We start from the raw sequence: 17,102 nt of genomic DNA on the forward strand, positions 1-17,102 counted from the left end.
TATAAATGCAATTAAGTCACAGGCACTAGCAGACTTTGTGGCTGATTTCAGTAGTGACATAGAAGAACAAGCCAATCTTGAAGTTCAACAGCTTGAAGAGACCAAGGATCCTTGGACACTCTTCACTAACGAAGCCTCAAATGTCAAAGGAACAAGATTGGGAATACTACTGAAATCGCCACAGGGGGACATACTACCCCATTCGATAGCTTGTGAATTCCAGGCCACTAACAACGAGGCTGAATACGAGGTACTCATTGAAGGTATACAACTAGCCAAAGGTATGAAAATCAGGTACCTTCAAATATTTGTAGATACATTATTAATTGCTAATCATTTTAATGGCTCATATGCAGTCTAAAGTGAAAAATTAATGAAATATTTAGATATAGTAAATGATCTTGCAGGATCCTTCGAGTATTTTAATATTACGCAGGTACCTAGAAAAGAGAATGCAGGGGCTGATGCCTTGGCAAACCTGGCCTCAGCCTTGAAGCTCCCCGAGAACATGAAGGTTCCCATCATTCATGTCTTATCTACTGCAATCGAGGAACTCAAAGCAATGGAGATAGATGGGAATGAACTTATGGATCCTGAGGATCACCCTCGTGCTCATTCATCCTAGATCCTTCCGATAACGAAGTGCATTCAAGACGGGGAGTTCCTGCAAGGCAAAAATCCCAAAGCTTTCAAAGCCAAGGTATCTTAATATATTATTATACGTAATATGCTATACAGAAAATCCCTGCAGGTCCATACTTGAGATTTATCGAAGAACCCGAGATCCAAGAAGTTTTAAAGGATTTCCATGAAGGAGATTGTAGCAATCATACAGGGGGCAGAGCATTATACTCCAGGATCCTAAGGACTGGGTACTTCTGGCCTACTATGAAGAAGGATGCTATGGAATACTCCAGGAAATGCGATGCTTGTCAAAGGCACGACAACATTCTACATCAACCGGCAGAACCCTTGTATCCTATTGTCTCTTCGTGGCCATTCATGAAATGGGGAATGGACATAGTGGGTAAACTCCCTACAGCTCCAGGAGGAAAAGTCTTCATGTTAGCAATGACAAACTATTTCTCTAAATGGATTGAAGCTGAAGCTTTCCCTCCAGTTAGGGAAAGGAAGTTATATCCTTTATCAAACGTAACATTATAACTAGATTTGAAATTCCTTCTGAAATTATTTGTGATAATGGTTCCCAATTTATTGGGAAAAGAACTACTAACTTTTGTGACAGCTGGGGAATCAAAATGATCACTTCAACACCAGTCCATCCACAAGCAAACGGCCAAGCAGAATCAAGCAACAAAGTCATCATCAACAACCTGAAGAAAAAGCTTGGAGCAAAGAAAGGCAAATGGGCTGAGGAACTACCCTATGTGCTCTGGGCAGATAGGACAACTCCAAAGAATGCCACGGGACAGACGCCGTTCTCATTAGTCTTTGGAGCTGAGGCAGTGATCCCCCTGAAATGGTGTACCAACAGCCAGAACAAGCATCCGTGATCCTCAGATAAATGAAGAAAGTCTTGCTCAAGATTTGGATATTGTGGAAGAACTAAGAGATCAAGCAAGGTTCAGGATGACCGCCTATCAACAGAAGATGGCCGGTGCATGCAACAAAAATATCAGAATCAGAAGATTCGAAGTTGGGGATTTAATTCTTCGAAAGGCAATCCAAAGTACAACTAATCCCGCTGGCGGGAAGTTAGCACCCAAATGGGAAGGTCCTTATTTAATTCAAGCCGAAGCTGGAAAGGGGGCATTTCGTTTGATGAATATGGAAGGTGACATGCTCCCAAGGGCTTGGAATGCGATTCATCTAAAAAAGTATTTTTGTTGATCAGGATCTTGGATCCTAATCATTTACCTCAGTTCATTACTTGGTAAAATTTTACTTTATGTTTATATTTATTATGTTAGATTCATGTTTTGTCAAATATGTCAAGTTGCAGAGATGCTGAGCAATAGGGCCCTCAAGTGGAAAAAACGGGTTGGCCAACTCTCTCCTAAGTTTAATCGGCCTTGTCGCCAGGTTTATAAGGTCTTCACCTTATCTCCAGAATTAGGGTTTCTACACCCTCGCCTGGAGCGCACGATTATCCGGGTATAATTGGAGGCTGCGGGACCAGTGCACTATACGTGGCTGACAATTTCATGGCTAAAAATTATATCTTGGATCCTACGAATTAAATGGTAGACGTACCATATACACAAGTTAAGGTCAACGTCGGGTTAGGCTCGTCACCGCGTATAATTGAGCCAACGCCAAGGATCGGCTCGTCGCTCGTATTTATTGGACTTGTCCCCATGATTTATTGGACTTGTCCCCACAATTTATTGGGCTCGTCCCCACGTTTTATTGGGCTCGTCCCCGTGTTTTATTGGGCTTGTCCCTACAGTATATTGGGCTCGTCCCCACGTTATATTGGGCTCGTCCCCAAGATAGTTGGATTTAAACCCAACTTCTTTAACTATTATTTTATCTTTTGGTGATTTATTCTAACAGGTGAATAACTTAAAAGGAAAAGTTCTAAGGATAAGGAATCCTCTATTCTAGCAACACAAATAAGACAGAAACCAAAAGAGTTATATTATTACTAGCAAAGCAAAAGTTGATACGGGCTTCACCAGTAAAACGAGGACCATCCACCTGGATCAAGCTATGTCAAGTTCATCACACGTTCATACAAAAAATAAATAAAGAGAAAGGCGGTTAAGGCTTCATCCCCAAAACAGAGGATCCCTCCACCCTAACCACCTTTCGTGATTGTCTTAAGGATCATCGATCCTAGAATTACAACTACTATTGTCCACATAAAACCACCAACAAAAAACCATTAAAACTTCATAAAAAATGGGCTTCGGCCTTGTCTTCATATCCATCATCGCCCATTGCCCCGCCTACTCCTTAGCCATGCCTCTGTCACCCACACCTTGGCTTGCTCTGTAACCTCCACCACCTGCTCCTGAGCTCGGATGTCCGCGAAGGCCAGCTTGTCCTTCAGAGCTTCCTCCTCCGCCTGAAGTGCTGCATTGAGCCTGTCTTTCAGAGTTATGTCAATATGGATCCTTACCTCCGAAAGCTGGTCAAACACATGTTGGGCACTGTGGACTTCCACATCAGGGTCCTTCTTTCTCTTCATGGTGTCCTTGGATCGAGTCATCATAATCTTTGGCAGTGCAAGGCTGGAACTCTTCATGGGCTTCTTCTGAGAGGACCGAGATGAAATGAGGCTGTCAACATCCTCTAACTGGAACTGACCCAGCAGATTCTTGGAAGGCTTGGATGATGACTTCTGTGCATCTGCCTGAAAAAAGATAAGCCCTTTATAATATATTGTTTTTCCTTATTTTTACTGAGTTTATGATAAGGAATGAATTCTAACTTACTGGACATGGTTTTTGAAGAGCTTGCAGTCTTCTCGGCTGAGTCACCCAATTCTTCACCAACAATCTTAAAGGTCCGGTCAAAAGGATCCAAAGACAGAAACGCCTTTGTCTTCTCAACACCATCTAGGTCGACGGCAAGATCTGAAAAGTTGGACACTGCACAAAGAGCAACAGGATTATAATTAATCAATCATATATAGAAGGATCACATATCCTCTGGATCCACTATCTTACCCTTGAGGATCCAGCGGCTTGGCAACAAATTCCCATTCGGCATAGAGTCTTTCAGGATAAAGAAGAACTGATTCTTCCAACTCAGATTTCTCGGGATAAACATGACAGTTGTTATCCATTCACACCTATCATATTTGGGGGCAATTGTTGGGACCAGGATTCTTGATCCTTGAGGATCAGCTATTTTTGGCAACTGTTTCCAGGATTAAGGATTCTCGATGAATCAAGGATCCTCAACAGTCGACTTCAGTTATATTCTAATCTATTTTTGCAGGTTAAACACGTGCTTACCAGAAAGCCTACTTTTACGGAGAGCATATTTTACCAGGTCTTCCTTGCTGTCCACGCTCCTAAATGGTCAAGATGAAAGAGTAAACGAACGTGGCCGGATTTATAGGAGTTAGTTAGTAGACGTTATCTTCCTTTGTATTTATATATTAAAAAAAGGGCTGATCATAACTGTTGGGACCGAGATCTTTTATCCTGGAAGATCAATTATCCTTAGCGCTCGTAAATGTCTGCTGCCAGGACCAAGGATCCAATACGGTTCAAGGATCCTTAACAGCTATCTCCGAAAATATTTCCATCTTATGTGCAGGTGATTGATTTTGTCAATTACGTATCCTACATTCGTGGAAGGCGCATTTACCGAGTCTTTACACAAGTTTTCTCCATTTTGCAACGACCAAGAGAAGATATGGAAGATTACAACCGGATTTTTAGCATAATTAGTTACTAGTCATTTGTATTTCCTTCTATATATACTGAACAAAGCTAGAAAACACACACAACACATAACATACGAGAATAGCTTACTTAGAACTTTCTACACATCTTTGTATTCATTTCTAGCTGAAGTTCATCACTTGTGATCGTGATTTTCATTGATAATATAGTTGGTAGTGATAGTTTTCACTACCCAATGTTTTTATGCCGGCGGGATACTAGTTACCAAGGGCTTTTCCTCGTATAAATCTCGTTGTCCAACCTTTACAATTACTACTTTGATTATTTTGTTCATGCAAGCACCAATCCTCACATACGAATTTGGTTACGTGATCCTTAGACTGATTTTTGACCAAAACACCTATGTGACATCGTTTTTTTTTTTTTTTTTTTTTTTTTTGCTTTTTTTTTTGTTACACATGTAATATATGTTGTTACATTTAATACAAAATATCGAAAAATCAAAAAACATTTTTTTTGCTATTTTTTAACATTTTTTTTACAAATTTTTATATATGTTTTCAGGAGGGAGAAAATGTTATATATATGTTTATATTTTTTATTAACTTTAATTGTGGACCACAAGATTTAAACTTTAATTAAAAACATGTGGTTGAGAATGGGTTTCTAGAGTTTTCACAACTCAAGTGAGTTTTTATTTTAACCTAACTCATATATATATATATATATATATATATATATATATATATATATATATAAGAATGGGATATATGTTTGGAGTTTTTAACTTTTTGTAAGTTGTAAAATGGGTATATTTAATATTTTTAGCTTTAAGTAAGGAGATATATATAATTTATTTTTTGGGCTGGGTATATATGTAATAAATAGATTTAAGAAAGAAAAGATATCGAAATGCCTCATAACTACAATAAGTACTTTAGTATTCATTTTACATGCCTGTTTGGTATATGATATTCAAGTCAATTTAGTAAAGTGGGTACGCGTATGATCTCTATTTTTATGATAAAAGTAATACGATTAATGAAATAAATACACGGTTGTAGCATGGCATGTGGGCTCTTGTGAAAGTAGCATGTGGATTATCCAATTTTCACGCCAAATCTTGCTCTTAATATAATGTTTACACCTATACATCTTTGCATTTAAACAATCATTAGTTTATTACTAGTTTATTTTGACATCAAGAAGTCAACCTCAGTATTTTTCCATATTTTAAAGACCTATGAAACTACTGCCAAAAAATTTTTATATTTACTACATGACAAAAACTGATTATTCAACAGAAAATTGTGAAGATAAATAATCTATACTCTTACAGTCTTATCTTTCAGTCCGTTATCTAAAATAACAGTAATTTTAAATTTGATTAACTTAGAAGATAAGAATTTTAGTTTGATACGTACAATTATAATACACATTTTAATACAATCAACTTAATAGAACTGAAAAAGATTACCTATTACTAACTATATTTTACTGATTAAACAAAAATTTGCATAGAACTTATATTAAAAAAAAAAATAACAAGCTTACAATTAGACATTAATATATGTGTGTGCACGTAGCAAAAAATATATTTTCTTATATATGTACTTTACAAAATAGTGATATTATTAATGACCTAAGCTATTGAAAGTCAAAGCTACGAGTTAGTTTTTATCAAATTTATTACTCGAAACAAATCTAAGATTAACAACAGCACATATGATGATTTCATTCGATTTTCCAAGGGTCAAAATGCACATATAAAATAGCCTTAAAGCCCAAAATGATAAGCCCCATTATAGCAAATATCCAACTTTTTAGAGCCCGTTCAATAAGATTAACAATTTTCAATATAGATATCTTTAAGTAATTGTGTTTAGTGCTGATTACATTTAATAAGAAAAAGAAATAATAAATTATGCAGTTGTATAACCATCTTATGTAAGATAGATAAGACAATATATGCATATTGTATAAAAATGGTTATAAAATAGTTGTATAATCATTTTCATACAATAAGCATAATCATGATCATAATCAACTCATTTGTAACAAAATAATACAAAATTTCACCTCTGAAATATGATATATGAACTCAATACATATAAGTTATCCAAACAAATTTTCATTTTAGTAAAAAGATAAAAAATTAGTTCAGAAAATATGATATTTGAACTCTCAACCTATCAATTATTCAAACAAATTCCAACTAAAGACGGATAATCGTTACAAACCGACAACATCCATGATGAAAACAGCTAATGCGGGAAAGAGACCCATAGTGTATAACTGTATATGCTACACGTTATAATAAGTACTGATTTTCAATAACAAAAGCCAAAGCCAGTATGTCTGAACTCAAAATGAATTCTCAATACGGTTTGCTTAGGGTGCCACATTTGTTGGGTTGGCGGTTTGAACTCGAACACAACTCAGATAGTTATTAACGTTAAACACATTAACTTTAACCCCCAAACACTGAATATCTAGTTGTGTTTCAAGTTGGCCCTTTTCATTTATGAATTAAAGGTATTGTTAGTGACTTAATAACAATTTAAACAACTAATGAGTCCATCTCAAATGAAACTTGTGTTTTTTCTTTTGTAATTAGTGTCTTATAGTTTTCATTTCTTATCTCGTATTCTCAAATAACACGGATTTGAGTTTACTTGTTTAGCACATGACTAAAAGAACCAATATTGGAGAACAGATATATGAACAGATATAATATTAAAAAATATTAATAAATAAGGCATCTTCATATAATTGGTTGACTAGCTTATCAAACATCATCTCACATGAACAAACTCACCGGATGCTCTTTCGTCACTCTTCTCTCACATCCTGGCATGGTATGCTATCGAGTGTCACACTCCTACACTCATGAACACACTCATGTGGTGCTCGCTCACTACGGCTTAACTTAAGGTCGCTGTATGTATTATAAGCCATGGGTTTGAATCAAATACAAATAAAATTAACATGCTAATTGTGATAATCAAGTAGAGTAATTATATATACAAGTAGAGTAATTATGTAATTACATTAGAGTATTTACATAATTACTCTATTTGTATATATAACTACTCTAGCACGCTAATTTTATTTCAAGTTAACTTTCCTCATAAACCATAAACCCAAATGCAATTTAAACCCATCTATTTATAATTTGATCGGTTCGAATTATGTCGCGTCTAGAAAACTTCTCTCTCCTTCATATACACTATATAACAAATGGAATATCAACATTAAAATAGGTAGAGCATGGTCTTATCATTATACATAAAGCAAAATAAAAGTTAAAACAAAATAAATCATCCTCATCAATGTATCATAGAAACATATGAAATCAAAGAAAAAGTTGAAAACTGTATCTTCCCTCTACAAATGGTTTACAATCCCCAACACAGGGAAAATAAGTTGATGCTTTTCCTTTATGAATATCGCGCTTTATCATACACTTTAACCACCGCTCACGGTTTTGAGAACATCCCTTGAGTTAACGATGAGAAATCATAATCTTTTGCCGACTGGGATGAAGATGTAGACGATACCTGGGTAGTACTAGACTGCGGTTTGGATGCTCCAGATGACCCCATGCTAAAAGAAGAATTTTGCCCCATAATTCCAGGTGGCGTCATGCCATTGGTACTAGTGTTCATGCCCATTGTGTATACGCTGATTATACCCAAGAATAAATAAGCTAGTTAAACTAAAATTCTCAAAAAAACATAAAAGCTTGGTGTAAACATAATCAAGTTAAAATTATACCCAGATTGTGGAACCTGAAATGAATTCCCGACTGGATTCGCGGCTCCCATGTTTCCCATCTGGTTAAAATATGTAAATTATATGAGAATGCAAGCAAACTCTCGTTTATTCGGCACTACTGTTTTGTTCGGTATTAACATTTGAATGGAAAATATTCGGGAAAAAGAAATAGACGGAATTAAACCTAGACAAAAAATTTTACCAATTTACCCATAAATATGTTATGTCTTAACTCTAACCGTCAAACAAGTTGAATAGAATAAACCGCTTTAAAAATGTTAAAACCTCATTTTATTAAAAAATTAAAATATCATTGAAACAATTGATATTTACTAATTACTATTTGCTAGCTGACTGTTAAAAGTGTTAACAGATAAGCCTCTAAACAAGAAGTATTTCAGATGAAGCCAATAGAGGTGTTTAGGGTCCATTTTGGCCAGTTTTTGGGACAAAGTAAAAACCAAGCCATCCAGGTTGAGTTGGTCGGGCGGTTTTAGCCGTTTGAACCGATATTTTCTTATCGGAAATAAGTAGTTAGAATTAAACTTATAAAATGATATAGAAGGTTTATGAAATATTTATATGATACATAAACATAACTGAAGATTCAAAAAGTGAAATAAAGGTTGAACGGGGGGCGGTTCAGCAGTTCCAAGTTTTCTAAACCATCAAACGGATAGTTAAACAGCCAAAACCAAAGCGTACAAATCTCAAACCGGCCAACCTGCTTTGATTTAGATAGTTTGGTCGTTTCAATGGTTTATGAAATCAACACAAATGAAGACAAGGTAATTTTGTTTTCTGATCTGATTTAGGTGCCTTTTTTCTTCATCAAGTTCCTCCCAGCGAATTAAATCCTTCGTTGATTGTTATGTTTTCTAAAAGTTATGTTTGAAACTTTGAATGTTTATGGGTGTTTTGTTTGCTTTTTTTAAATTCACTAGTAATTAGGTTTTCTATCTATCCTTGATTATTTAAATTATTAAAAGTATCCCCCTTTTCTGCAAAATTTTGTTCTGAAAATCAAGTGAAATTTCAATCAAAAGTTTTGTTAGAATTGTGTAGGGGTGTTCAAAAAACCCACGGCTCATGGCTCGCTCGAAAAAAGCTCGATATAAAATCGAGCGAGCCGGCTCGTTTTGTAATCGAGTCGAGCTCAAGCCTGGGGTGGCTTGGCTCGATGGCCCGACACATAGGCTCGACTTGATAGCTCGTGTTATATGCATATTATAATTATAATTAATAATCATTAATAATAAACATATTATATACATGATGGATGGTGCACAAGCTAGCTGTACAAATTTAAAACTTTCCAAAGGTTAGTTTTTGTTTCCAAATTTTACTTTCCAAGCTTTAGTTTCTAATTCCGCATAACGATTTCGTTTCCAAATTTTAGTTTCTAAACTTTGAAATTATAAAGTGAAATCACCAAAGATGGCACATATGATGTAAATCACGTTTTCCTAACATGGACCATTTTGACCCGACCTATATTGATAAGAACCCGTTTTGACCTAAACCAAATTGAACAATTTTTAAATCGGCCCATTCTGACCCACCACCCAACCCAACCCACCCGTTTAGCCAGACCTACCAAAAACCAAAACCACAGTAAATGAGCATTATACCTGCTGCAAATATTTATCTAATTCAATTTTTCCAGGAGCTGGCATCTGCTGCATTCCTGGGATTTGATAGCCGATATTTGGCCAATTTTGATTGGACGAATTTGTAGCAGTGCCACCAGGCACTTGTTGCCCATTCCCGACTAAATTTGGCAACCCGCCTGATTTAGCTGCAGCAGCCATAAGCAGGTACTGCTGTTGAGCTAGCATAGCAAGTTGCTGTTGATGAAGAGCATACGGTGATGTAGTAGTATTACCCTGCTAAGTTCATAAAAGAATATAAATTAATTATTATTTGTTATCTATGATGGTTATCTAAACAAAAGAAAAATAATGTTCACCAATTGAAAATGTAGCTAATAAACAACCAGTATAATCAACTTTGTTAATGATAAATGGTGAAAACAAACAAGCTTATAGTGCACTAGTTTTTAACTTTCTTTATAAATAAATTAGTGCGTCAAATATGATAAACAAAAACTATATTATTCTGCCAATAAATCAAGTTTTGAATATAATGATTTACGAGATTTTATAGTTAAAAGTAAATTCTGGAAAATTCTATCCACGTTAGCCAAGTTCTGTTAAAGAAAAACACAAGCCAAATTGACTCAATTATAAGTGAACAGGTTGAAACAAGCAACCTCTGTTAGGCCCGTAAACGAACCAACCAAACACGCACAGGACATGTTCGTGATAGTTCGTTTAACTTTAACCAAAACGACCAAACATAAACATTTAAACACACAATGGTCTCTTGTCTGTGTTCGTTTGTAAAGAAAATGAATGTGTCCGTGTTTGTTCATTAACTACATAAATGAAGTGTTGACAAACACCAACGAACAAACATAACTGTACATAAATTAACGAATATAAACAAACATAACTGAGTGAACACTAATTAAAGTAAACGTGAAGGCCTAAAAATATAATATTAAAACTAGTCTAATTTGTGATGTGTGATATTTTAATTTCATAATGCATGACTATGTTGTAATGGGCCTAAAAAATTAAAATGAATACATACCTTCTCAAAAAGACTCATAATATCATTTTTAACATCTTTTTTAGGCTTTTCTGATGCAATAGGTAGTGAGACAGCAGGTGAATCTTTAAACAGATCTTCTATTCCAGAATTGGGCTTTGGCTTATTGTCAACAGGTTTTGTAAGGTCTGTGGTCCCTGTGGTTGGTGCTTCTACAGCAGCAGCTGCAAATAGTCAAAACACATCACAATGAAAGTCAGTCAGCATCGATAAGTCAACTCTGAAAATAGAGTGTTAAATAATAATAACAACAACAATAAAGTGAAACATACATTGAAATCCCGCCCATAGATCATCTGTAGAAGCTGCTTCTGGGACTTTCTCAGTAGGAGCATCATCCATAGATAGCATGTCAAAAAGATCAGTAGCAAAATCAACTTTGGGAGGAGTGACAGTTTCAACAACCTCCTTTGCCACCTCAGCAGACGGAACCGATGGCTCAACTTTAGTTACTACCTGTTGAGTTATTAATAATTTTTCAGAACATAGAACATATGACAAATACAAGATGAAACCTATATATTAAAAGAGCGTTGAGAAAATCACTGATGTTACAAAAGCTTGTTGTAAAGATGGTCATTGTGACCGATTTACTTATGAACGGGTCAATTTGGTTTGTGTTTAATCTCAAACAGGTTGAACGTAACCCAAAGTTTACTTTTAGTACACACAAATATACAATCTTTAAAATTGTTTCATTCAAGATTTAAAATGCTACTGTAGTAAAACTGTTTGTGTAATCACAATTAACAGATTAACTATTAATAAATTTTTAACAAATGAAAAAAAAATGTTGTTAGCCAACCAACCCAGACTGTTTCAGCTAAAGTGTGCACAAAACCAAAGTAACCGAACCATAACCCGGATAACCAATGTAAAAAACCAAAATAACCAAACCCAATAAAAAACGAAAGTTTGGTTTTAAGTCTTTTAAAAAAATAATATTTCAGTTCGGTTTCAATTTTGCTATGACAAAAACCGAAAAACCCAAATCCGAAAGCCAATTTTTAGTACCTGGCTGAGAAAGAGTTGCAGGTGCGTAAAATAGAAAAATATGCTGATTTAAATAAAAATAATAAAGGGTGCAGTCCAAAAATGTTAGTTCCAAATGTGTAATAATACATCAATCTATAAGGCCCAATGTCATTATTTTGGGCTACTTTTTTCAGCCAAAAATTTTCAAGCCCAAATGGTAAAAATGAAACCAAAAAGAATCCATTGTGAAAACCAAACCCAAATTTTCAGTTTTTGGTTCGGTTTGAGCCCAAAACCAACCCAAGCCAAAACCGATCTATACACACCCTTGGTTTCTGGCTTTCAGCCTACACTAATATATAACCCGTTTCAACATTTGTCTGTTTTGACCCATTACCCAACCCGCCCAGATTGCCACCCTTAATTGAGTGAGAAACAAGGTTACATACATGATCAGGTCCTTTTGGAGGCACGCGAAGATTGATTCTTCCAACGGGTGTGTTGCTTTTGTTCGTATGTGCTTGAAAACTCTTCCTTTCATTAGCAGGACTCTCGACGGGCCTAACAGGGCCTTTTTCTTCTTGGGCTGCAGGAGGTGAGATTGGTCTTCCAACTTTAGCAATCCATCTCTTGTCTTCATATCTTTATAAAGCATATGGGTTAATAATATAGACCATAAAATATATGAAAATAAAGTGGCATCAAATTGTTACGTCAAAGATACATACTTAGCACGAATGAAATTCTCAATGCCTACTCTATCATAATTCGGTGGCAGCTCGGCTTCCCAGTAACTATTGGACCTCTCATTTCCCATAGCTGAAAAAAATAACGCAAAATCATATAACACAATTTTAATGAGAAACATAGAAAACATGAGAAGCATATGTCTTACATTGGATGAATGCAACTTGTTCAGGAAGCCATGTGTCCAATGTAGCCGATCTCACCTGCAAAGAGGTGCATCAATGGATAATAAGAAAACAAATATTTGTTTTTGCTAACAGGCAGTTTAATATTTAGCAAATAAAACTAACAGTCATTACTATTAGTTATTATTACCTTTGATATGTGGACCCCAAGGCTTCTGTGGATACCAGAGCATTGCATGCATATAAAGATGCCTAAATTCACACTAGCCCATCGAGGACCTCTGCCATGGAAAGGTCAGTATAAGCATCTGATGTACTGATATAACTAGATAATAATTAATAAATACACTTTGATTAACAATGTCATTAATGCTTCACATACTTGGTTTTGCAATCAGCACATTCCCTGTTCTCAGGCAACTTAAGAAGCCCTTCTAGTATCTGAAAACGAGAAAGTCACATAAAACCAGTCAAACGCCTGCACAACCTTATGCATAGAACACCACTTTTAGATCTAGAATGCTCAATCTTGATGACCAAATCTACAAACAGATGATAGTTTCTCTTCTATATCCTTAATCTTCATCATCCAATCATCTCAATTTGGTAGAACTAATACTAAAACAGTAATAAAGGATTGGAGTCCACCTAAGAAGTTGTAACAATCACTTTCTTTTAAATAAAAAGAAATGTTTTATAGATAGACCGATTGTAACAGGCACAATTATATGACTATATCTACAATAACCGTCTCTTGATTCACCCTTTCCTGATGAGTGAATGCAAGAATGCCTAGGAGTTTGAGCAATTGAATCAAAATCATTCAAATGATCATTTAGTGCCTGCCATCTTTCTCTTGTTGCAATCATTGATGCATAAGTTTGATTAATCACATGATCCATCAATACAGCCCAGTGTATAGTAAAATCATGATTGCTAAGTGATCAAAAGCCTTGTAAGTAAATTTACATATGAAAACTTTATCGACTACATATACATATAAAAGCTGTTCTATAACTTCTATCTACAGTCTGCATATCACAAAATTAACTCTTACGAACTAAATTTGGATAACTTCCTCACAGAGAATCAATCAGCTTGCAAATCATACTGATCTTAATTACTTCTTATATTCAAAAGCATATGATGCAAAGCTGCAGATCTCTGAAATCACTAAACAGTAAACAACGCTCAATCTTAATGACCAAATCTACAAACTCATAATGGTTTATCTTCTATAGCTTATCTTCATCATTTTGATAGCACTAGCATCCAAAGAGTAATAGAGAATTGGAGTCCACCTAATAAGTTGTAACAGTCACTTTCTTTTAATTCAAAACAAGTTAGTGGATAGATAGACCATTTGTAACAAGCAGAATTATATATACAATAGCTGCCGCTTTATTCACCCTTTCCTTATGAGCCAATGCAAGAATGCCTAGTAGTTAGCTGAATCAAAATCATTCAAATTATCTTTTAGTGCCCACAATCTCTCTTGTTACAATTATCCGTTGTTATAGCCCATTTTTGTAACAAAACCATATTTTCCAAGTGATCAAAAGCACTTTCTAGTAAATTTATGAATGGAAATACTCATTTCTTACTTGACTAAATACAAAATCTTTTCTGCCTACAGATCACAAATTAAGTATTAACAACTAAGTTTAGATAACATCCTCACAGAGAATCAATCAACTTGCCAATCAATCATATTGATCTTAATTACTTAATAAATATATTCCAAAACTTATGATGCAAAGCTGCAATTCAACTATTCAACAAGCTGCAGATCTTAAAAGTCACCTAAAAAACCTATTAACCAGCTGCAACCGATGAATCAAATCAAATCAAATAACCTAACAAGCTGCAGATCTCTAAGAATGCCTAGTAGTTAGCTGAATCAAAATCATTCAAATAATCTTCTAGTCCCTGCAATCTTTCTCTTCATACAATTAATGATGCAAAAGTTTTTATTACATGATCCATTAGTATAAGCATGGTTTTAGTGAATGGAAATACTCCTTTATTTAACTAAATATATACAAGCTGTTCTGCCTACAGATCACATGTTCTGCCTACAGATCACAAATTAACTCTTTAACAACTAAATTCAGATAGCTTTCTCACAGAGAATCAAATCAATCAACTTGCCAATCATACTAAACTTAAATACTTGTTATAGTACAAAGCTGCAATTCAACTATTCAACAGGCTTCAGTCTCGAAAATCACTAAACAAAAAACCTATTAAACAGCTACAACCGATGCGAATCGAATAACCTAGCGAACACCTTCGATCCAGTTCCAATAGCCATTCATCACAAGCACTCAAACTAAATCAAAAACAAATCAGCTAAACCTAAACTAACAATTAACCTAAAACTCTTATTAACAACTAAACTTAAATAAATTGCTCACAGAGGATCAATCAGCCAATCAACTTGCCAATCATACTGACCTTAAATACTTCTTATATTCCAAAACAAATTATACAAAGCTATAATTCAACTATACAACAAGCTTCAGATCTCTAATCTCAAACTAACAATTAACCTAAAAGCCTATTAAGCAGCTGCAACCGAAGAATCAAACCGAACCGAATCAAATAACCGAGCGAACACCTTCGATCCAGTTCCAATAACCGCTATATCACGACTACTTAAAACTAAATGAAAAACAGATCAGCTAAACCTAAAGTCAACAATTAACCTAAAACACGAACAATTAAAGACAGATCAAGTGAAATAATATCAAGCACAATACCTTTCGGTGCTTAGCATTGAGCTCCTTTGAGACGCCAGCCTTCTCGTTCATATCTGCCGATGTAATTTATAACGAACAATCGGTTCCGATTGAGTTTGAGATTGAGATCTGTGGTGACTCGACGGCGATGAATTGGATCGCCGGAGTGAGATCGGGATAGACAGATAGATATTTTGGCTGTTGGTTGTTGGTTTCTGACTACTGACTCCTGCTGCTTGCGGCGTGTGAAGGGGGGTGATTATTGGGTACGGGTTTGGTTTTACACGTGTGATGGAGGCTACGCGCACTGCCTCGGTCCGGTCCTACACCTACTCACTGTGATATATGGTTTTTTTTATTATTATTTTATAAATTTTGTGTAATGATTTGATATTTTGAGTTTAGAAAAATGTAAAACTTTTGATTTATATAAATGTTAAGATTTAGAGAAAATTATTGTTAGCGTCCCTGTGGTTTTAAGGCAGAGACACAATGAGTCGTCAAAATTTTTTTTGAACTGGTTGAGTCCCCATGGTTTCAAAAACGAACCATTTGAGTCTCTGCCGTTACTTAACTTTCAGTGTAAAACTTTCATTTTACCGAAACCACAGGACTCAAATTGTTCGTTTCTGAAATCACAGGGACTCAAATGGTTCGTTTCTGAAACCACGTGGACTCAACCAGTTCAAAAAAATTTTCAGGGACTCATTGTGCCCCCGCCTTAAAACCGCATGGACACAAACAGTAATATGTGTGCTAGTTAATGAAAAGTGAAAACTGCGAATTTGTTATAAACGTGGTATTCATGTGAATGGATGAAAACATATCCATGTGAATGAATGAAAGATTTTCAACCCAATTAATTACGTTTGCCTCCTAAATAGTAATTATAATAGTGTATATATATCTATCACATGTGACAATGAAAATACACATATCGAAAAGTTACCGGTTTTATATATCTCATATTCTCTTGTTTTTGTCATCTTCAAGTTCAAAGATTACATTGATAATCTTGTTATAATTTAGTAGTCAAATTATAACAGAATTTGTTTTTTTAAGAATGGAAAATTAAAGAAAGCTAGCGAGAAGTGACGAAATGCAATAAACAAATTAAATTTTAAGTTTTTGAACAAAAGCTAAGCATTTCGTAAGTAGGAGCGAGAATATGAGGAAGCAACGAATGATGGATTGCATTATGAGAACGATTGAGCTTTGATGTCATCCCACAGTTGGAGAAAGGTTTGTTATTTAACCTTAGAAAAGCCAAAGCATTAAATCTCCGCAATACCAAAAGGTGGTGTAAAGAATAGAATGGAGATTTTGCCTCCTTTATCAAATTTTATAGACTTGAAGTAAGCCGCAAGTTAATTTACTGAGGATACACCAAGAAGTCAATACGATAATACCAAACCACAAGGACATCCAATTCCATAAGCCTTTAGCGAAAGGGCAAAGGAGAAACGCATTTCAATGTATTCTTCCTCGGGGGAACAAAAACGTAACTAAGTGAATGTTTAACCCCCCCCCCCCCTTTTCAAAAAAAACAAAAATGTTCAAAAACAAAGGGATCTTGTTTTGCCATAACATCCATGCCAGGCAATTTGAGAAGGCTTCACGTGACCTAAACAAAAATTTCTCTAGAAGTTTAAGATGCTGATCATGTTCCCTAAATCGGTATTTGATATTGTAAACGAATAAAACCTAGCTATACTCAACCTGTGCCACCTCACTCAATGGTC

At 35.2% G+C, this 17,102-nt stretch overlaps 1 protein-coding gene across 1 annotated transcript; it reads right to left on the reverse strand.

Moving 5' to 3' along the window:
• Positions 1-7,604: 7,604 nt before the first annotated feature.
• Positions 7,605-15,498, reverse strand: LOC143600335 (ADP-ribosylation factor GTPase-activating protein AGD5-like). Its single transcript, XM_077078057.1, has 11 exons — positions 15,382-15,498; positions 13,002-13,060; positions 12,810-12,900; positions 12,643-12,697; positions 12,476-12,566; positions 12,193-12,389; positions 11,045-11,224; positions 10,755-10,936; positions 9,731-9,985; positions 8,100-8,158; positions 7,605-8,006 (listed from the first exon to the last, which is right to left on the reverse strand). Exons 1-11 carry the CDS (start codon positions 15,430-15,432, stop codon positions 7,802-7,804), a joined length of 1,425 nt encoding a protein of 474 aa, XP_076934172.1. The 5' UTR covers positions 15,433-15,498; the 3' UTR covers positions 7,605-7,801.
• Positions 15,499-17,102: the final 1,604 nt, after the last annotated feature.

Source organism: Bidens hawaiensis, unplaced genomic scaffold, assembly GCF_021521415.1.
Source record: "Bidens hawaiensis isolate Kalapana, Puna unplaced genomic scaffold, B.hawaiensis_p1.1 tig00053960_1, whole genome shotgun sequence".
Lineage (NCBI taxonomy): Eukaryota > Viridiplantae > Streptophyta > Magnoliopsida > Asterales > Asteraceae > Bidens > Bidens hawaiensis.